The sequence below is a fragment of the Molossus molossus genome, unplaced genomic scaffold (genome assembly GCF_014108415.1).
Source record: "Molossus molossus isolate mMolMol1 unplaced genomic scaffold, mMolMol1.p scaffold_m16_p_17, whole genome shotgun sequence".
Classification (NCBI taxonomy): domain Eukaryota; kingdom Metazoa; phylum Chordata; class Mammalia; order Chiroptera; family Molossidae; genus Molossus; species Molossus molossus.
In genome coordinates this window covers 44,887,552-44,909,666 of record NW_023425352.1, presented here as the reverse complement: position 1 = coordinate 44,909,666, position 22,115 = coordinate 44,887,552, and the positions used below count along the sequence as shown (strand labels likewise).

Below are 22,115 nucleotides of genomic sequence, written 5' to 3'. Positions count from 1 at the left end.
TCTGTCTCTGTTTCTTTTCTCAATTCTTCTCTCCAGGAAGGATACTGTGGTGTTGGCTTCTCTTATTACAGGGCCTATTAGTAGGCTGGCTTTGTGCCAACCCGGTCACTCCATCCATACATAGCGCTGGAGAGCCCAAGAATTCTAATTCTCCCTTCATGGTGTGTGTCCATGTCCCTTGTCCCCTGCTTCTTGAAAGCCCTCACCTCAGCTTTCCTCTTCTCAGAAATGCCAGAGAAAAGAGATGAAGTTGGAGAAGACCTGTTTCTTCCCTAGTGGGCTGAGCCAGGCTTCCAATCCTCAAAGAACTGTTGCATTTCCGGAACTGGGTTTCCCTGAGCGAAAGATGTAGCGACCAGAGCAGTGTACTTGGCGCAGAAGACTTGGCTGCAAGTTTGGACACCACCACTTCCCAGCTGCGTGACTTTAGGCAAGTCACTTTAGCTTTCTGAATTACCTATCCACAGGGTGGCTGGCTTGAAATGAGTGTGCCTAGATTTTGTTCCATTACACTCTTTTTTTAAAAAGAAGAAAAAGCACCAGCAGCAGCAGAAGAAGAAAGTAACAGGAAGTATCTACTGACCCGTTTCCAGTGGAGATTCAGGGAAGGCCTCCCAGGACTGGCCCCAGGCACCCTCCCGGGAGCCCGCATAGCCTCTTTGCGGCTGTTGGTTGCCTCTGCCCCCAACCCACTCCCAGCATACCGCGGGCTTGACGTGGTGCAGCTCTTAAGGGAGGTGTGAGTTGTTGGAAAGCTCCAAGTAATCCCAGAGGGTCACTCCCATTTACTATAATTTGCTTTTCAGACGAACCAGACAAGCCCGCCTCTCCTCCGTGGGACTTCCTCCCCCACTTGACCCCCCACTCAGCCTCCTCCTTCCGGAAGGGTAGCAGCCAAAAACCGCGCGGCTCCCCCTGGCCAGGGCCGCCCCTAGCTTGCGTCCTGCCCTGTGCGCCTTGCTCACCCGGGCACTCGGGGCGTCCAGGAGCTCCCCCTCGGGGCGGCGCTTGGTGGCCACCAGTGGGGTTGGCAGCAGCGCCCGCAGCGGGGCGGCCCCGGTGACTCGCCCGCCCGCCCACGTGCACGAAGTGGAGCGAAGCGCTAGCTGTCGCCGCGCCCGCGCTTGCCGCCGGTGGGTGCCTCACCTCGGAGGCTGGTGGGGGCCGTAACCCGAATCCCGCTGCCACGACCCACATTTGCATAACTCTGTCAACCCCCCCCTTTTCGAACCCAGGGCTGGAGATGAGAGTCGGGCTCCCCTCCGAGGCGTCGTCTTGCCGGTGGTCAGCACGGGGGCCGCGGGACCGGCCGGATCGCAGGCGGAGCGGGCTGACGCACGTGGTAAGAGCTTAGTTTTCTTTCCTCCTTTTTTCTTTCTTTTAGAAACGGGTCTTTGCACGTTTTTGCCGAGGTGGGGTACCTACAAGGGTTCTACCCTTGGTGCGATTTCCTGCCCTTTTCCTTTTTATTTTTATCTCCAATTGGAAAAGAGCGCGCAGCGCGAGCGAGAAACTTTACCAAAATTTCTCTGGGCGTTTGAAGTCAGGAATATGGCCGGCCGCCTGAGAACAGATTTCGCTGCGGGTTGGGGGAGAAAAGGCGCTCACATGGAGGAGCAGAGGCAGCTCCCAGCCGCCCCGGGGCTCTGACCAACGTGCGCGGGGTCGGGCGGGAGCAGGCTCTGCGGCTGTGGCCGCGGCCGCGGCAGGTGAGCAGCGGGAGAGCCGCCTGCAGCGCCGTGCTTCCTCCACGGCGTGGCGCCGTGGCTCTCGTCCGCCCGAGCCCCCACGAGATTGGTGTGGTCCGGGACGGGATAGGAAAGGGCCCGGCCCTGCAGGCTGCCCCCGCGCTTCATCCCAGGCCTTAGCGGTATTGAGGCAGAAAGGGGCCAGGCAGGTGGCGACGCGCCGGGCTTGAATGCTTGGGACAAGCCTCCCGCGGGGCCGGGCCCAGGCCCGGAGCGCTCCCGGTGCGGGCCGGGGTGCTCCGGCAGGTAGGAGCGGTGCGTGCAGCGAGCCAGAAACCCGCCGCTATCTGGACCTCTGAAAAGTTTTTAAAAATCACTTGGGAACTAAATAGAAAGGCGGGGGTCAGGGTTTCTTGTTTTGTTTTGTTTTTCCTTCTTTTTCTCGCAAAGGGAAATGCCTATGGGTGATGGTGGCTCAAAACTGACATTAGCGATGCTGTTTGTTTTCAGAATCACTCTGGGCTCACCTAGGTGGTTCTTGGCAAGGAAAAGGAAGAATGTGCCTTCTAATTCGTGTGTTCTGGAGTAGGGTGTGTGCGGAGAGGGCGCGCCCCCGGACTGTAGACTCTCTGGGCCGGGGGGCTGCCGTGGCAGTGGATCCGTACAGGCAGTCAGGCGAGGATGGGTGTCTTCGAAGAGCATTCTGCCTAGCAAGCCCGGACTCCCGCTCTGCGGGACGGGTACTTTGTTGGCGAGGCTGGCGCACCAGCTCGCTGTCAACAGGGAGGTGTGTAGCATAAGATGTGCAAGTGGGTGTGTGAAGAAGGCAGCGGGGGCGGGAGTTTGTGTATCGGAAGTGGAGCGTGAGAGAGAGAGTGTGTGTGTGTGTGTGGCAGGGCAGGGTGAATGTCCAAGCCTCCATCTGGACGCCCCCACACAGCCGACCGCCCAGACGCGCCGGGAAGGGCGCCCGCTTCGCGCAGCAGCTGAAGGGGGGCGGGGAGAGCGCCGGCGGGCGGGGGCCGGGGGGGGGGGGGCCGCCGGCAGAGGATTTCTCTGCAAGCTCCTTACAGTGGTTTATGCTCCTCCTAGGGTTTACCTCCCCCTCAGCCCCAAGGTGCCCAGAATACTTAAACAAACAAACAACCCAAAACCTGTTCCGTTTTCGCTCCTGTATAAATAGAACAGACTTTCCAAAAAAGCAATACCGCATTCACTCTTATCATCAGCCACTTCTTTCCACCAAGTAATTCAGAAAAAAGCAGTCAGCTTCCGTGAATGCAAGAAGCTTTTTTTTTTTTTCTTCGCTGCCTTCTTTTGCTTGCGGTTTTGAGCTGCCAAGAAAGTGAGTAGGGGTTTGACTGTAGTGTCTCGGCTCCGCTCGGTTTCTTTCCGAAGTTTAATTTTCCGGAATGGTTCCCAAACAAGGGCTGGGGAGGCGGGGCCGCTGCCACCGGATCTTCGCCTTTTTAGGAAAGTCCCGGAGAACCGGAATTCCTCCCCGCCCCAGGAGGCCGCGCTGCAACCTGCACTCACTCGCTCTCCCCTAGTGGCCAGAGTCAGACCCGCCGTGTGCCCTCTCCCCTCCAGGCCCTCTATCCGGGACCGGAGTTTCGGCTCCAGCCGTTCGCCCTGGACCCCCGAGGATCCCCGCAGGCTGCGAATCAGGAGTCGCGAGCCCGGTGGAGCCCGCGCAGCCGAGCCCGTATGCAAATCCACCATGTGACGGCAAAAGCCGCCTGGCCCAGCCCTGTTCCTCAGTCCATATATGGGCAGCGACGTCACGGGCGTTGAGGACCTGCCCATAAATACTTAGAGCAACACTTTCCGTCTAACCGAGAGAGCCGCAATTGATTAATAGCTCGGCGAGGGGACACACTGTTATAATAACACTACACCAGCAACTCCTGGTTTCCCAGCCGGAACACAGGAGAGAGTCAGTGGCAAATAGCCATTTTTCTTCTTTTTTAAAAATACAGCAACTTGTTTGCTAGTTTTATTTCTGTTGGATTTCTTCTTTTCTTTCTTTCTTTCTTTTTTTTTTTTTTTGCTGGTTGCTTTCAAGTGTGGAGGGCAAAAGGAGATACCAACCTAGGCTCGGTCCAATCCCTCTCCAAAACGGCTTCTCTGACACTCCAGGTAGCGAGGGAGTTGGGTCTCCAGGTTGTGCGAAGAGCAAATGATGACCGCCAAGGCCTTAGACAAAATCCCAGTAACTCTCAGTGGTTTTGTGCACCAGCTGTCTGACAACATCTACCCGGTGGAGGACCTCGCCGCCACGTCGGTGACCATCTTCCCCAATGCCGAACTGGGAGGTCCCTTTGACCAGATGAACGGAGTGGCTGGAGGTAAGCCGCGTGCTCCTTTCGCGAGCCGGGACCCACGCAACTCGGAGGCTGTGGGTGGGGTGCAGTGGATATGCAAGACTCGGAGGAGAGGGTTGGGGCGCGAGGTGGACAGTGTTGACAGAACTGGCTTTGTAGACAGGAATTAGGTGCAGGAGAAGCCCCGCGGGAACAGGGTTCTGGGTGCTGGAGCTGGGCGCGCGGGCAGATGTAACCCGGTCGCCAGTGAGCCGGCGTGCGTGCACCGCGCGCGCCCAGCCCCCAGCGGGCTCAGGAGTGAGAGTAGAAGAGGTGCACCACCAGACTTTGGGGCTTGTGCGGGCTCTTTAGGCGGCGGCGCTCCGGCCTCCCCGTCCCCGGGGTAGGGGCAAAGTGACGAGAAAGTTCGGGGCTCTGGAGGAGAGCTGCGCGTCTGGAGAGTCGAGCGGCGAGAAGCTCCAGAGGAAAGCGTCCGCCGCTAGCTCCTTGGCAGAGCAGATCCGGGGGAAGTCTCGGAACGCTCAGCCGGCGCGGTCTTTAGGAGCGCCCCCACCTGCGCGCCGCCCGCGAAGTTGAGGGGGTTGGCGAGGCGGGGAGAAGGGGGCGGAGGAGGAGGGCGGGACACGGCGGGAAGCGGCTCCTGGCTGCCGAGGGAGGCCTGCGGAGACACCGGTGCCACTGGTTTTCTTGGCGAGGCGGTGAAAAGTGGTCTCCCGCGGCCCCCGCGCCTTTCTCGAAGCCCTGCCACTGGCCTTCGCCTGGGGCGGCGACGCGCGGGTGTGGGGCAAGGTCGGGAGGGAAAGGAAACCTATAAAACTCCTTCTACTGCAGGGCTAGATTCCCTCCCGCAGCGTCGGCAGAAGCGCAGCAAAAAAGGGAGGGAGGGAAGGCACCGGAGATGGGGAGCAGCCGGGAAACCACGGATCTCCTTCTTGGGTTCCCCTCTAGGGCAGGCATCTTTGCGGCACTGGCTAGGATCAGTCGCCTGGGTGGTGTCTGCCCGGCGCCCCAGCCGTGGGACCCCCAAGCAAAGGAGAGAGAGAGAAGTTCCAGGCAGACGGGGAATTTTTTAATATTGTTGTTGCTATTATTGGGTGTTTTTATTGTGGACTAGAGCCACAGATAGCTGTCTGTGGGAGGTTGGGAGTAGCTCATCCTGCTTTCCTGGAGGTAGTTTGAGTCCCAGACTGTACTGACTGCCACAGTGGGGTCTTGGGCTAGCCTCTTCTTATGGTCTCTGGGCAGCGATTTCCCCCACCCAGCTCTAAAGTGCTAGGATCCTAGGCCTTGTGAATGGACCTGTGTGAGACGGGGTGAGGAGGGATTCTTGGCTGCATTCTCATTGCTCCACCTCCATTCTTCCTTCTCCCCAGATGGCATGATCAACATTGACATGACCGGAGAGAAAAGGTCCTTGGATCTCCCGTATCCCGGCAGCTTTGCTCCCATCTCCGCAACCCGAAACCAGACCTTCACTTACATGGGCAAGTTCTCCATTGACCCCCAGTACGCGGGTGCCAGCTGCTACCCAGAAGGCATCATCAATATTGTGAGTGCAGGAATCCTACAAGGGGTCACATCCCCAGCTTCAACCACAGCTTCAACCAGCGTCACTTCTGCCTCCCCCAACCCACTGGCCACAGGACCCCTGGGTGTGTGCACCATGTCTCAGACCCAGCCTGACCTGGACCACCTCTACTCTCCACCTCCACCACCTCCTCCTTATTCTGGCTGTACAGGAGACCTCTACCAGGACCCCTCAGCGTTCCTGTCCCCAACCACCACCACCTCCTCCTCTCTGGGCTACCCACCACCTCCTTCCTACCCTTCCCCCAAACCAACCACGGACCCAGGTCTCTTCCCCATGATTCCAGACTATCCTGGATTTTTCCCATCACAGTGCCAGAGAGACCTACATGGTACAGCTGGCCCAGACCGCAAGCCCTTTCCCTGCCCCCTGGACTCCCTGCGAGTCCCCCCTCCACTCACTCCACTCTCCACTATCCGCAACTTTACTCTGGGGGGGCCCAGTACTGGGGCCACAGGGCCAGGGGCCAGTGGAGGCAACGAGGGACCCCGGCTGCCTGGCAGCAACTCAGCAGCAGCCGCTGCTGCTGCCTATAACCCCCACCATCTGCCGCTGCGGCCCATTCTGAGGCCTCGCAAGTATCCCAACAGGCCTAGCAAGACGCCAGTGCATGAGAGGCCCTACCCGTGCCCCGCAGAAGGCTGTGACCGGCGCTTTTCCCGCTCGGATGAGCTGACGCGGCACATCCGCATCCACACGGGGCACAAGCCCTTTCAGTGTCGGATTTGCATGCGCAACTTCAGTCGCAGTGACCATCTCACTACCCACATCCGCACGCACACTGGGGAGAAGCCCTTTGCCTGTGACTACTGCGGCCGCAAGTTTGCCAGGAGTGATGAGAGGAAGCGCCACACCAAGATTCACCTGAGACAGAAGGAGCGCAAAAGCAGTGCCCCCTCCTCCTCAGTGCCAGCGGCTTCTACGGCCTCCTGCACCGGGGGCACGCAGGCTGGATTGCCCCTGTGCAGCAGCAACAGCAGCACTATTGGTGGAGGGTCCCTGGCCACTTGCTCGTCTAGGACCAGGACACCTTGAGACGGAACTCAGGCAGGCTGACCCACCAGCTTCTTGAGGTCCCAGAGGCCTTTGGTCCACTGGAGCTGCACAACAAACACTACCACCCTCTCCTGTCCCTCTCTACCTTCATTGGGCAAAGGGCCTTGGTGGAGCCCAGCACTGCTTCTCTTTCCACTTAGGAGCAGGTCCTTCCTAAATGTTAACCCACCTTAGTCTGTCTTTGGTGAGTTGACTATCACCCCGTGGTCATGAGGAGGGGGGTTGGTGGGGGCCCCTGACCTAGAGGGCTGAGGCTTGACCCTGCTTTAAAGGGTTGTTTGACTAGGTTTTGCTACCCCCCCCCCCCTGTTATTTTGACCAATTACAGGTTTTTGACTCAATGTCAGAGTTGATCTGAGACGTTTTCTACAGTAGGTTGGGAGATGCTGATCCCTTCAGGTGGGGACAGCAAAGACAGAAGCAAAATTGACGTGCACTTTATGGCTTGGGATTGATTTGGGGGATGCTGTACAATGATTAAAGCATGGTCTTTATGCTGCATTCTGTGGCCCTAGAACAGTGAATCAAAGCTTATCTAGTCCTCTCAACCCTTTAAGCAATATGTATTATAAACTCAGAGAACAGAAGTGCAATGTGACGGGAGGGACATAGCAATATCTGCTCCTTTTTGAGTTGTTTGAGAAATGTAAAGATTATTTTTGCAGTGTATATCCACTCAGATTTTGTGTATTTTTGATGTGCACTGTTCTCCAAGTTCTGAACCTTTGGGAAAAAAAAAAAAGTAAAGCATTTTATGACCTCTTGAAATGAGTCAGAGGTTAATTTATTTAAAAGGGGATGTACATATATTCTCTGAAACTAGGATGCATGCAGTTGTGTTGGAAGTGTCCTTGGTGCCTTGTGTGATGTAGACAATGTTACAGGGTCTGCATGTAAATGGGTTGCCTTACTATAGAAAAAAAATCACTCCCTGGGTTTAGTATGGCTGTATATATCTGCCTATTAATATTTGGAATTTTTTTTTTTAGAAAGTATATTTTTGTATGCTGTTTTGTGACTTAAAAGTGTTACCTTTGTAGTCAAATCGCAGATAAGAATGTAAATAATGTCACTGAGCTGACTTGTTTGGTTATTAGCTCTTAATAGTTGTGAAAACATAAATGATTTATTCTAACACGAAACCACTAACTGAAGTTCAGATAATGGATGGTTTATAACTATAGTGTAAATAAATACTTTTCAACAATACTTTTGCTCTAGAAATCATTTCTGAAAGATTTGCTGGATGGGAATGCAACAGTCATCCAGTGATTTTTAGTGCTTTAACCAAGCCAGGATATCCAAGTTTTCTTTGCTAGCCTTTCAACACCAGCCTTCTCACCTCAAAGCAATCTCCATTCATAATCAAGTGCTAGTGTTCCAGGGATTTCCCCAATGCATTAGTGTAAAGTGGGGAGGCGTTCTTTGACTCATTGTTCCGTCCTCTATAACAGCCCATAGCTTCTCACCTCTCCTGAGTGGGCTCCGGAAAATAAATACTTACAAACAAGTGCCCACTCAGAGAGCAGTACATTTGCAACTGCTTTCAGAACCCTGACCAGGGCCAGGGACTCAGAGGAAATGTGGCTTTGTGGAAAGTGTGGTGGCGTGGTCAAGCTGGAAATGACTTTCAGGTTCCTGGATTAGTCTCATGACCACAGAAAACTTTTTGAAAAGGGCTATCACCTCTTCAGATCAAAAAATGCATTCAGACACTGCGGATGACAGCATTATTGGGTTGTCAAAGGAATTACCCCAGGACTCATTTCTCCCCGATTACCCCTATTTGGAAGGATCATTCATCTGCCATAGGTTTGGTGGGTTTAGAGATTACCAAATTACCCAGCTCATTATATAAGATAGGTGTACACCAGCATTTAAAATCTCAAAGAAAGACAACTTGAATTAAATAGGCAAATATTGTCCATGGTACTAGTTAATGGTTTGCAAGAGTACACTATGGGGTTCACTTTACAGGGAGCCTTTTGTAGTGATTTTAAAATATAAAGTTACCAAAAAAAGTTGTCAACTAGCATACAAAGCAAATGATTGTCTTTATGAAGTTACGTTTCTTTAAAATTGGGCCTAAATATTTAACTTCATCCACTGCTCTGGATCCTCACACAAGTGTAACACACTGAAGTGCCCACTATTTAGCTACATTGTCTGAACACTGTCCTGTTTCTCCTGGCTGATAAATGATGGCCAGTACTTCAGCAGACAGCAACAGCTACACCTGGAAACTACTCTTTGCCCTTAAGAACACTACAATTTGAGATCTAATATGTGGAAGTAATAAACCCCTTTCTTGTTTCTTCCCTGTCCAAATTTCAAAGACGTAGAATACCTCTTTCTATAACAACTAAGTAGAAGTTTCTAAACTTCAGTGTCAGATTGTTCTAGACTGGTGTTATTCTCTTAGATTCACGTTTCCTGACTTGTCAGCATATTATCCTTGCTTAGCCAATTTTAACATGTATAAAATGAATGCCACAGTTTGATAATTATGTTTTTAACGAAGACTTCCCTCCTACCAAATTTTCATTATATTAATATATCACACCTAAGTTTTATAAGACCTATAATTGTCTTGCCAAATTTAAATTTTAGAGCAACTCTGGTCAAGATAATGTAAACAATTCTTTACAAAGCAACAGACTACAAAGGCTTTTTTAAAAAAAGAGTAAGATTAAATACATCTTATGTCAAACTGGTTACATAATCACTTTTATCCTGACATGGGCTTGGTGACATGGTGTAACATACAGTAAGGTGTTTTTCCAGAGTCAACCTTGTGGCATTTACTCTTAGATTTCAACGTTAGGTCAATCTTTAATCAGATTTTACTTCTGGCTTGAAACATTCAGGTACTTTTCACAGGTTTCTCATTTTTCACTTTGCTCAATAAATAAAGCATATAAAGCCAAGTCAGTTCCTTCTTATAGTCAATGCTTTATTGAATATTATTTATTGATGTCTCAGCTGCTACTGGGAATTCTAATTAAAAATAAATTGTGGAGAGCAATTCCTTAAAGATCACATGCATTTGGATTGGTTCAGTGAACATTAAAAATAGGTCTATTAAACCTAAATATGGTTTTCAATTATTCATAAACCAGGCTATTTAATTTCAATATCCTGACTGCTAATGAAATTAAGGCACATCATTTGGTATATATATTAAAAATGGCTAGTGATATTTTTAACAGTTCAATACAATGTGTGTGTGTGTGTGTGTGTGTGTAAAAGAATGGTATCATAGTAAGTGCCTAAAATGCCTCCAGTTCAAACAAACACGTTTCACAGTAAAAGGAAAGACAAGAAAATATTTAAGTCCAAAAATTCCTGCCTCTGTGGATGAAAGTATTTTTGTTTTCTTGCACTAGCTTATTTTTCCTTAGGTTAAATAGAAAACATATTTTCTGTTGCAGCAAAGTAGTATGATTAAACATTAAACAGTTTCAGATATGTTTTCAATTAGACTGTTTCAAAGCTCACTCTCAAGGAAATAAAATTTAGAATCTGCAGGCCACCAGTTTTTAGCACAACATACTCTTACAGTATAGACCATGAACCTTTAACAGCAACTAAAATGTTGTCATCAAACCAAGTAATACTTTCCTTCTCCATTTTGCAATAATCAAATAAGATTTACCTCTAAACAATTTCAAACATGCCTTTATTTTCATAAGTACACCAATTTTAATCCAGAAATGTAAACATACCTGGATCTAAAGATTCAATATTTTTATGGTGTTTAACAAATGATTCCCCTCTTTGACAGTAGATGCCTCATTACATAAAGGGATCAGTGGTCCTGAGTTCAGACCAGGAGAGTTACATCAGTGTTACTGCCCTCAGGTTAGAGTTGAATAGCAATGGGCAGAGGCCTGAATTAAAGATATATTGCTTCTTCATCAAGCAGTAGAGCCATAGCACAAGATTCAAAGTCGGCTGGAATAGATGAATGATGACAGAGTCCTCCTGGGATGCCAAGACTGAGGCACCTACAAGGGGACAATGCAAAGGGAGGAATAAAAGGTGGAGATTTTGGGAGAAGTTAAGGGATATTAGTATTACAATGTTAGAGAATCCACTCCTGTTGACAAACACATATTGCTTTAAAAATAGGCTCACCATTTTCATTAATAAACAGCAATTGGTATAAACTCAATCTATACAAATCAGGTTTAGTAAAAAATCAATTCTCATAACGTAGTAGGTAGGTACATAATACTCTCCATTGATATGTGGCCATTGCTATAACCAGAAAATTAAAAAGCTTTAGAAGTATTTAGACGGACGACTTCTTACCCATGAGAGGCAATAATTATTGCATGTTATCCAAAAGAAAAGTTAAGTGATGAGTATCATTGTGCTCATTAGTCTTTGTAGGGAAGACAACTTTTTCCCACAGTTGTTACTAAATCAGTCTATATTGCAGGAATACATGGAAATACAATAGCAGCACATGAAGTCGGTAATGACTAAGTTTATGCAGAAATGTGCAAGGTTTTTCTGCACATTTGTCTTTGTAATAAGAATATTCTTTTATTTGTGGCTCACTTAAACAGGTTACATTTTGTGTTCACCATCAATTTATTTAGAATTAGTGAACCAGAAGTTTCATTGTTCCTTTTGAACTAAACTAGAAATATCATATTGCTGTTTTGGCCTGCAACAATTTCAGTCATTCTTTTGAAAAGCACCTTAGTTTTTTTCATTCAACTTGCTTGTACTTGAGAACTTTATAACTTTTCATAATGAAGTTTGGAAAAAAAATTTTCTCCTTTATTACTGTCCTATTGCCTGAATGAGTTTTTGTAGGTTAGTTTAATGTACTCCAGGTTGTATTATAACATTCACATTACTATCCATAATCTTAATAAGTTAATCTTAACTTTTTGCTACAATATAATTCAAAACAGGTAGATATGTGATTGAAAACCAAACACATTCATACTGTGCTATGAAAAACACCCATTTGGTGAACGCTTTTCTAAGAAAATCATCGTTTGCATATCCAGAACTTATTTCCAAACTGAACACACGAAGAACTGCTTCAAAATGCCCCGAAGTGATATTATACCACGCCAGAAAATGAAGCTACCATAAAACAGTATTAGTAACCCAGGGGGAAAATTCTTGGCGTTATGCCTGTGTCAGGATTTATAATATAGTGGCATGTCAACTTGAAGAAGCATCTTTTTGTAAATAATAATAATAATAATTTATCAAGAATTTGCCTTTTCATTCTATTTTAAAAATTGGGAACATATATTCCATCACTCTGGGCCTGTGTAACCCAGTATGCATAAAAAGGAAAAGGCACATACTGTTTTCCTACAGGGTCCACCCTTTTCACCAATAGCAAATCTCCCTTTATTACATATATTAGAACTGGACTGCCACATGGGCAAGTCAACCAAGAGGGCTTAGACAACAGCTGGGAAAATTTTAATGTGTTTATTTCTACAATTTGTTTTTATTAAAAGATCGTGAAAAAAGAAATTCTATAAATAGTAAAAAAGGGGAAACAATAATGCTTCGTGGCCTGAAGCAAATGGTGTCAATGTGTTTGTAAACAAGGTCAAGTTGCTCAGCCAGTTAAAAGGACAAAAATAAAACAGATAGCACAACTGTTCAAGGGGCTCGGAGTGGGAAGTTTTGCCCTGACTTCTGCTGCCCTAAAATGGCCAGCAGGATAGTTAATTCTCAGTTCTGTAGGTTGGATCACCAGTGCCTTCTTTTCCTACAGAAAACCACACTCCATGAAGCAAGCACTGGCTCTCTCCTGTTTGAGAACAGGGCCACCACCAACACAGCTGGAACCACCAGCCCTCTGGAACATTAGGGCTGAGAGAATTTGAAACAGTCCTGAACATTTTCTCTACTTTTACAGGAAAATACTGTTAGTAAATAGGGACATGGAATTCAACAGCTGGCTATGGGTATTTTACATTCTGTTGTTTGGAAGCATACTGATTCAGTGCCTGTGAATATTCTGATTATAAAATACAGAATTACCCTACCACCTCTTACACTATGACAAAAAAAGTCACTTGAGGATAATATAGTTTTTGCATTAAAGGTGAATCTGCAACAAGAAATCTGCTCAACTCACAGATCTGGAGGCTCATGGGGAACATAAGCTCTATGTGACAATTGGCCACTGAGATATGCAGGTGTGAATTTCTTAGTAGATGCTGCTGGAGTAAACCAGATGTGGCTATTGGGCAAAGGGAAGAAAGAAAATCTTGTCCTCTACATGCATAGTTATGTTCTGGGGATGATCCCCCAACTCTGGAAAAATGATTTAACTTTCAAAACAAATTAACCAGGCAAGGCAGCTCACTTTAAACAGTACCTCATCTCTTTAAAACTAGTTTTTAACCAATGACTTGAACTAAAAACAATTCAAACCACTGGGTCATGCACAGTCAATAAATTAAAACTATAATACGGAGTAAAAGACATAAAGACAAAAGTGGAAAACCCTATTTACCCAAGGTGGAGGCGATGCAGGGAGGTAAAACATTTCAGTGTATTTTGTATAGAATGGGAATATTTTCATTATGGCTTTAGGATGGAAGCGCTTTAGATAGTCCCCTGTTCCCCTCCCCCTCCCCCCCAAATCAAAACCCTGGTGGCAGTGACAGAGCCAGGAAACCTAGCCTTCCCCCGCCCCCATAACCGTGCCGGGTGGCTGCAGTCCAGTCGCCCGTGCTTCCTAAGGCTCCTGAGGAAGCGGCTACAGCCCACTCCTGTACATCCAATGACCAGGCGGCCTGGGGGTAGGGAGAGAGCCTAGATCTGAGTAGCGCATGTCTTCGGCCCACCGCTCCTGGGCGCCCGCGGCTTCAAGGGACGACCTTGGGACCTGGATAGGGCTCCCCCTCGCACCAGAAGTCATCGGCCTGCGGAGTCTCGAGAAGCCACACCTCTCGAGGCAGGTCACAGGTCGATCCGGAGGCCTCCTTGGCCCTGACCGGTTCCAGCACCCGGTAATAGTGGCAGTCCCGGCCGTCGTCGGGGTCGTAGGGCGGGGCCAGGATGTCCAGGAAGGCAGCGGGCCCGTCCACAGCGTCGATTTGGTGCAGGTTGTCCCGGTGCGGCGTAAGGACGCAGGGACCGCTGGCCTCGGTGTACTCGGCCCGCGAGCGGAGCACGCCAGGCCGGACAGCGTCCCGCTCCCGGGGCTGCAGCGGCGGCTCGAACTGCTGTTCTGGCGGTGGGGCTCGCTGCCGCTGCCCGCCGCCTGCCTCCAGCTTGTCCATGCAGCTGATGCGCACGGTGCCGTAGAGCACCTTGAGCATGCCGTGCATGCCCGGGTGGTCGTGCAGAGGGATGGACGTGCCGCTCTTGAGCAGGAACACGCCGAGGCTGAAGCCGTCCGTCTCGTAGATGTGCATGTAGGTAACGGGTGGCAGGTTGGGTGGCAGCGGCTGCAGCGTCGCTTTGCGCGGGGCGATATTCAGGTCCTCAGCACGGACCTGGGTCAGCAGACTCTTCAGCTTGCTCAGGTTCTCCGGGAAGCCCTGCGGCCCCGGCGCCTCGGGGCCTGGCACCGAGCCGCGGTCGGAAGCACTGCGGCCGCCCCCGCTGCCTCGGAAGGTGAGGCACGCCTGGCGGGCGATCCGTTGGATCAGGGAGGCCATGTTGTCTCGGGTCACGCTCGGCTGTTCCTCCGAGTGCCGAGGCCGGCCCCCTCCTTTCCTCCGCCCCTTGCGGTCCCCGGTGGCCGCCACGGCTGCGCGCACCCCGGGCGAGGCGGAAGGCCCCACAACGACAGGCTCGCGGGGCGCGGGGCACCGCTGCCGCTAACTTCAGCAGCCACGCGCTCGCAACGGCTGGCGCTCCCGCCTCACGCCCCCTCTTAGCGCGCACGCGCACGGCCCACACCCCCCCACTCACGATCCAGGAGCAGGTACCGGCCTTGCGGACCGTGGCAGGGTTTGCCTTACGCCAAAGGCTCCATTGAAGCGGCCGGTACTACCCTACGACGGTGGCCCGGCGCTTCGAGCGCTTTGCACAGCATGCTGGGACTTGTAGTCCGGTATTCTGCATGATCTCTGAGAACGTTCCTCCTTCAGATGGAAAAGAGGAGGATTAGATTTGTTGGTCACAAATCGACCTTTCTTACAGCTCCAAGGTGTTTGAGTATTTGAAAAAAGGCGAATTGGGCGCAAGAAAAATAGCCAGTTAACTACAACTCCCAGCAGCCCCTGCGGGGTGGGGCGACGCACTTCCGGCAGGTGGCTTGTAGAGCGTTGGAGGACTTTGGCCCTTCCAAGGAACAGGCAGAGGGTCGTTAACCTTTGGACGCCCTTCGGGCATGGCCAGCCACCCAGGGTCCCTTTCCTCTGGCTTCACTCCTGGGAAGAAAGCTGTTGGCTTAACTTTAGCACCGTGTGGCCGCCCTACGCATCACTGTGGGCCAGAGGAATTATGGGAGGGCCCTTTGGTAACTTTTTAAGTTTCTTAGGAGATGAGAGGGTCGAGGCCGTCCCTGGTGGTTACAATGACTACTCAGTACAGATGTCGCCAGCTGTTGTTTGCATCAGGTTCTAATGACGCTACTTTTCTGGTTACAGAGCACAGTAGTTTTTTGCTGGGACTCAAGAGGCCATTTGCTGTGGTCACAGATTCTGTACACCAATGTTTATCAAACCTTGGTTTGCCTAAGAAGCACCTGGTTTTTTGTTTTTGTTTTTTTAAGGGGGGGAAGGGAGCTGCGAGGAAGGAAGCTTTTAAAAACTACAAATTACTGGTCACCATGCAGAGATTAATTCACCAGATGATTTTGAGGCATTCTGTAGGAAAGTGACCTGGGCCTGGAGGCTAAGGCGACTAGATTCCATTCTTACATTGGCCTCTTGGCTGAGGCGAGGAAATAAATCCAGTTTTATAGTCAATGGACCTTCCTCCATATTTTTCTAATAATAGGTTACCCCTAGAAGTAAAGGAATTTGGCTAAGATTATAGTTGCTCCACGTGTTGGGAGGCATTTGCAGTTTCCAGTATCAGTATTTGCAGGCATTTGCAGGTACTTGTGAGCAGTGAATAATGCTAATTTTGACTTATGTAATCACTGTCACTCCCACTATTGTACCAGTCCCCTGGGGGGAGGGGGTCAAAAGGAGGCTAGGGCTCCTGTCTTTAAAATCAGATGAGCAAGAAGAATCGTGGCTGCTGATCTGAGGGGAGACTATGCCCCCCGCAGCCTGCTGGTGAGAATAAAGTGCTCCTTTACAATTTGGCTGTGCATCTCTGGTTATCTTGCTGACACGTTAAAACAATGGTGTGTGAGAATCAGGTAAGCTCTTATCTGAGTTTAAAGTCCCTTTAGACTTAAAAAGTTAAACATGGACTTCTTGGTCTTTTTGTAATTGGTGTGGGTCAGTAAATCTTTTTCAGTTAAATATGGCATGCTTTTTTTAAGGGAGCCATGCAACCAATACAATGAACATTGAGTATATTCTAGACACTACAGGGTCCAGGAAGTATATGCTTAGGGCGTTGACACTAAGAAGCACTTTACTTGACCTTCTGTCCCACTGTCAGTAGCACAGGCTGAGTGGGTTTCTATTACATTAACATATTTCTTTTTATGCTCCTTGTTCTGTTTTCCTCCGTGTTTCAATAAGTGAATGAAGAACAAAAGAAATTTTAAAAAGGGAGCAGACCAAAAAGAAGTGATAGTGAACAAATGCTAGAAATACAAGGCAGAAACAAGATTTGGGAAAGTTTGCCATAGACGAAATCTATCATTTGATAAATAGAGTATCTACTGGATACCAGGTACTGTTTTAGGTTTAGGGGATTCAGCAAACAATGTCTGTATTCCCAAAGAATTTACTTGCAACTGTGTGTGTGTATATACTGTTACTTTAATTTGGGTTGTCAGGGGTGATGTTTGAACTGCTCCTGAATATTAAGGAGTCAGCCATGGAAAAATCTAAAGTCAGAGCACTCCAAGTCCAAGAAACAGCTCTAATGTTGTTAGAGTGCTGGATACCATGATTTTGACCAGGTGGGAAGGATGTTGGTGTAATTGGGGACCAGAATAAAGACCTGTGGGGTTAGAGTACATGGTGACCTTCAGAGTACCAGGAGGGAGATGAAGTTGGGGAGGTAGATAGGGGCCATATTGTATAGGATTTATAGGCCATGGGTATGGAGTGATAGGGAGTTTAGGGTCATTGTAGGGAGTTGATTTTATTATAAGTGTGGTGAGAAGCTTTTGGAGAACTTTGGGCAGGGGAATGACTTGATCTGATATACATTTTTCAGAGATTGGTGGTGGGAGAGTGCATCAGCGGAGAAACTCTGATTGGAGGTAGTAATCCAGGGGAAAGACAAGAGAACTAGTGTAAAGATTAGGAATCGATTTTGTAGGTAGAGCTGACAAGGCTTGCTGATGTGCTATTTCTTTGCCAATCTATTTCTTAATGTATTTTCTCTCCACATTTTCATTTCCACAAGTTGACAGCTATGTGGTGATAGGTAAGACTGATAAAGCTTAAATCTTACCTCCTGCCCACGTGTAATTTAAAATTAGGAATGGGGGAAGCTCACAGAAGTGTGAGTAAAGCTGAGATTTTTTTTTTTTATAGTTGCTTAATTAACCAGGAATGAAGAACTGGAAGAGCTCCCAGCATATATATGTTTTTTTCTTAACTACCTGCTCGTTTATATGGTCGCTTCATTGTAGACTTGTATTTTGTCTTTCACATGGCCCTTGTTTTCATGAGGACTTACTTTCCTTAATTCACAAGATGGATTACCATCTGGCCTTTTCTGAAATTTTTCTTCAAAATTCAGCTTGTCCATCTTGTTTGATCACACTGGGACCCAGTCAAAAGAGTACAAGAGTATTGACATTTTCAAATGCTCAGGGTTTCCAGCCTGTAGTGTTTTTGTTTGTTTGTTTGTTTTTCAGTGGGCAGGAAGTTTTCTTTTTTCCTAGTAACTCTTGCCATCTACTCCTATATCTGCCTTTTATGTTAGTATAGAACATAGTGAATAAATTGATAAAAAAAGTTCCTACTTTTAGACTAACTTACATTTAAATAGAAATATTTTGGGTTTATACTGTGACTTTCAGTTTTACAAAATGCTACTATATTTTTGTCATCCATTCTCATGAATGAATGTCAAGTTGTAAGAATAAAATTAAATAGTTGCAAAGGCAGAAGAGCTGGTTCTAGGCATGGCTTTGCCACTAACTAGCTGTGTGTTATTAAGCAAATCACTTGACTTCACTAGATCCCTGTTTCTTCATGATTCAGGGAGATAATCTCTAAGATTCCTTGTAGCATCTCATTAGCCCAATGTGGATGATGGAAACAATTCAGACAAAACCAAACATGAATTTTCTCTTATGTCATTTATCTGAAATTAGTATACCATAATTCTCTTATTTCTGTCTAGCTCCACTAAGATCTTATAAAGTAACTCTGCTCCACTTTACTCTGATTGAACTTTGTGTGATGTACTCTCTGTTCAGTTAAATATGCTAAGGTCAGGAATTTTTAGTCTTCAAGTTAGACTTTAGATGTACACATTGCACCAATACATTGCAGAGATTGGGTTGTGTGATATAAGCTGTGAACACTGTTTTAACTACGTGATTCCAAAGACCAGTGCACATGAGTTAGAATGAAAATGGACTTAGGTTGATTCCTTTTTTCTCTTCCTTGCCAGCGTCTTATTTCAAGCAATGGGAGACAAGGGAGGAAGAAATGAAAGATTAGGAGCATGCATAAGGAGGTTGAGGGGGAAAAAGGGTGTAGCTTTCACATGTCAATAATGAACAGAGGCTTTGCTATGCTCAGTCTGAAGCATTGCCAAAGGCCAGGTATGACCATTTTGAGAGGTGATTTAAGATTGTAACACTCCCCTACCAATTTGGTACTAGAGGTTTTCCTCTTCTTTAAGTAGTGCAATTATTATGATATCCAAAATAGTTCTGAACTGTAAATTAAATCCAAACAACCTTTACCTCTCTTAATTAACTTTACTCCCTAATTTCATGCTTCTTGTCATCCCCCCCCCCCCCCCCGTTTTTTCTCTCAGAAGACATCAGCTATCTCCACCTCCTCCACTTCCCCATCTGTCCTTTTCTTGGCAGAAAGAGGTTTTTACTTTATATTTATTTTAATTAATGGATTTGAATCACAAGTGGTGAAACAGTTGATGTTCATCTTTAGGAGGTAGTGAAAGGGAAAATTATTTTCTTTAACTTGGCAGAAAAGAATTGTATGTTCACTGCTGGTGTTTGCCTGAAAATGACTGTGAATGGGGCAGGAGAAGGTTCCAGAATTCTGATGTCTTGAAGAGAACAGACACCATATCCTGGGATCACAGGAAGTGAAGATGGGCAAAACTCTTCCTAAAGAAATTGTATTTTCTCGGGAAATGCCTTTCTTAAGGGGTGCTTAGAAACTACTGTTTAACGTTTAATGTTCTACCAATTCAGGATCAAATTCCCTAGGAACAAAATAGGATACAATTTAATTGCTTGAACACTTTGATTAATAAAATCCACCATAAAGTTTCCTTTTTAGTTGGACAAAGCAAATAATGTCTTAGTTTCTTTTTTAACCTGCTCCTTTGAATATACACCTCAGAATATACATCCTGGGGCATTTGACTGACTTGAAATAAATAGGGACAGTATAACACGTGTTTCCTGGAGGAGTGAAATGCTTCTAATCAAAGCCGCCTTTTGGGGAAAAAAACCCAAACAAACTAAAAATCTTGTCCAATTAGATGCTCTGTTACAGATAGCATTTTAGAGAGAGTGTGATAAATCACAGTACAATTTGAAAGTCGAATAGCAGGAATCAAGGAAGAAAGAACAATCCATTTGTGAGGTTGCCAGTTCTATTATTGGTTCTAACAACCTGCTGTGTGACTTTGGGTGACTCATTTCACTTCTTGGAACCTCAATTCCCTTGTTTACAAAGTGAAGAATTTAGTCTACATGATTTACTACTTTCTTCCCAGCTTTAAAAATAAACCTGTGAATTTTAAATTTGTAATTATATGAAATTAAATAATATGATTTAATACTGTAAAATACTGGAGCATCATACAAGACACTTTTAAATGTATTTTTCAACACTTGAGAGCACTCAATAACATGCATACAATGATATTTTATTTTTCTTTTGTCTGTTGTTTCTACCTAAAGCAGATTATACTGACATTTCCTGAATATAATTCATTGAATAAAATGAGCAAGAGCTCTTGTTTAAAATAATATTTTACCATTATTATTAAGTTTCCACATTATTTTTTAAGGAAAAGCTTTTTTTTTTTTTCCCATTCTAAGCATAAATTACCATGCAACAAGTGTGCCATGTATTGCTGTTGAGAAAAGTAAAACATGCCTTCAGTAAACTACACATTTCAACAGGACCTGCTGAGGTAATTGACAACCAACATCACAGCTCAGAGAAATTCCTCTTAAAGCAGCAGAGCTTTAGTTTAATTAGATAATTAGCCCTGGTCAGACTATAATGAATGCACAAACAATTAGCAATGAATTTGGACTGCCCAAACCTTTTTTAGCTTTTCTTGTGTTCCTTTGTTTTCATTAACAACTCTAACTACTGAACAATTTATGTCTCCCACTAGCAATCAACTTTATTATCATAGAATTCTCTGCAAGTGATAAAGCCATGAGACCTGACGGTGGTTGCACAACATTAGGTGATTATGTTAAGTAATGGCATTTATGGTCTAGCCATCCTGCTGCTGTATTATGTCAAACAAATGGGGCTTTAAAAAACAGTGCACACTCCTTGATTTTGATGATTGCTTTATTTGTCAAATCCAGGCAACTAGCAAGAGATGTACCTCAATTTGGAGTTCTTTCTCAGTGGCTTCCAGCAGACTTGAATAAAAGGAAACAGTTCCATAAATCTACCAAAACAACACCCTCAAAAAACAGACTTGTTTGTGGCTTGAAGATGCTAATGTTTGGAAGGGCTCGAGATACATTTCAGTAAATGAAAGCCCTCACTTGGCTATCTTTTCCTGTTTGGAGACAATTTCCAGTCTCTTGGATGACTGACGGAATCATCATGCTTTTCCCTCACATCCCTCCACTGCAGTCTTTCCCATCCATCTGCCATGTATTGGGGTGGGGTGGGTGGGACACGTGATGGCAGAAGAGAAAAGGGAGAGGGAAGTGATGAAGGAAGGAGAGAGCTTTCAGATGCAGAGGAGCAGGAGTTAGTTACCAAAGACATGGTGGTCACATTCCTATGACTTAATGTCAAGAAGACTTTGTGTTGCTCTGGTTGTGGGCATGTCAACTGAAATACTTCTTTATATATCAGTCAGAAATGGATTTTGAAAAATGGATATTTTATGTTTCTGTAGGCAGATTATCCATTTACAAAGAGGTATCATTTGCCATATCAGAAACCAGCCTGATCCCAATAGAATTATAGAGTCCTTAACATACAGAGTGTTCTTATAAAAATACTGTTGTACTTATTAATAATCTAATAAGATTTGTTAGAAAATTAATTAGCCAGTTAATAGCACTTTAAATTTAAGTAATGTACTGCTTACTATTTAAGCAGAATTAAAAATGTATAAACAGAATTTTATTCTGATTGGAATATGAACATTGGTTTATAATTTCTTATCTTGAGACTTCCCATCTGGCTGATTGTGGAAATTTTTTTTTTTTCTTTTTTCCCCCAGTAATAACTAGCAATTAGAGTTTCAGAAATGCCAATTTTAATGAAAACTCTCATTTTCAACATAACTTACATGAACTATATAAAGCCTCTTCAGTTTATTCAATTGGCTGTTTTGAAAAAGTAATTTAAATAATTCAGAGCCAGAATTAAGATGTTCAGCAATATTAAGAAAATAGTGTAAATTCTTCCAAATTGTGGTGATTTTTATTCTTACCATGGGCACAGTAATTTAATTGGCATTAATATTTATATCATCCAAATATTGACTTTATAGCAGTTAGTTCATAAAGACAGGATTTCTCAGCTTCAGCACTACTGACATTTCGGATTGGCTAATTCTTTATTGTGGGGGCTGTCCTGTGTGCCGTAGGATGCTTAGCAACATTCCCCGCCTCTATCCACTGGATGACAATAGCACCAACTGCTGCCTTCCCCTTCCCATGTGAGAACCATAAATATCTCGGAGTATTAACAAAAGTCCTCAGGCTGGGGGACAGAATCACCCTGGTTTATAATAATATAGAATAAAACCTTGGTAATTTCTTCCTTTAAAATTATTTTAGTATAAAGAAAATGAAATATGCTGAATTTGGATGTCTCTTTAGTAAGTGGAGTCTTAAGAGAAATAAAACAAAAGAATCAGAGCCTTGCTGACTTCCAGTTTGGAGTGGTTTTGGGGGGCCCTGGAAGAACACGCCTGCTCTCAAATTCCACTTGACTTTCCCAAATGGCCTGC

General features: G+C 46.1%; 2 protein-coding genes across 6 annotated transcripts; one reads left to right on the top strand and one right to left on the bottom strand.

Moving 5' to 3' along the window:
- The first annotated feature begins 723 nt into the window (after positions 1 to 723).
- On the top strand, positions 724 to 7,865 carry EGR2 (early growth response 2). Of its 5 annotated transcripts, XM_036265374.1 has the most exons (4): positions 724 to 774; positions 1,236 to 1,342; positions 3,828 to 4,036; positions 5,386 to 7,865. In XM_036265374.1, exons 3-4 carry the CDS (start codon positions 3,868 to 3,870, stop codon positions 6,633 to 6,635), a joined length of 1,419 nt encoding a protein of 472 aa, XP_036121267.1. In that variant the 5' UTR covers positions 724 to 774; positions 1,236 to 1,342; positions 3,828 to 3,867; the 3' UTR covers positions 6,636 to 7,865. The 5 variants fall into 5 exon arrangements, with proteins under 5 accessions (XP_036121267.1, XP_036121270.1, XP_036121268.1 ...); XM_036265377.1 differs by lacking the exons at positions 724 to 774; positions 1,236 to 1,342 and adding an exon at positions 3,522 to 3,624 and having other exon boundaries at positions 3,928 to 4,036; XM_036265375.1 differs by lacking the exons at positions 724 to 774; positions 1,236 to 1,342 and adding an exon at positions 3,522 to 3,624.
- A 5,453-nt stretch (positions 7,866 to 13,318) lies between these two features.
- On the bottom strand, positions 13,319 to 14,429 carry ADO (2-aminoethanethiol dioxygenase). The gene has a single exon (XM_036265653.1). It carries the CDS (start codon positions 14,312 to 14,314, stop codon positions 13,517 to 13,519), a length of 798 nt encoding a protein of 265 aa, XP_036121546.1. The 5' UTR covers positions 14,315 to 14,429; the 3' UTR covers positions 13,319 to 13,516.
- Between the last annotated feature and the right edge of the window lie 7,686 nt (positions 14,430 to 22,115).

Coding starts and splice junctions, on each gene's coding strand:
- EGR2 (XM_036265374.1), top strand. CDS start 3,868: ATGATGACCGCCAAGGCCTTAGACAAAATCCCAGTAACTCTCAGTGGT. Junction 4,037..5,385: donor GATGAACGGAGTGGCTGGAG/GTAAGCCGCGTG, acceptor CCTTCTCCCCAG/ATGGCATGATCAACATTGAC.
- ADO (XM_036265653.1), bottom strand. CDS start 14,314: ATGGCCTCCCTGATCCAACGGATCGCCCGCCAGGCGTGCCTCACCTTC.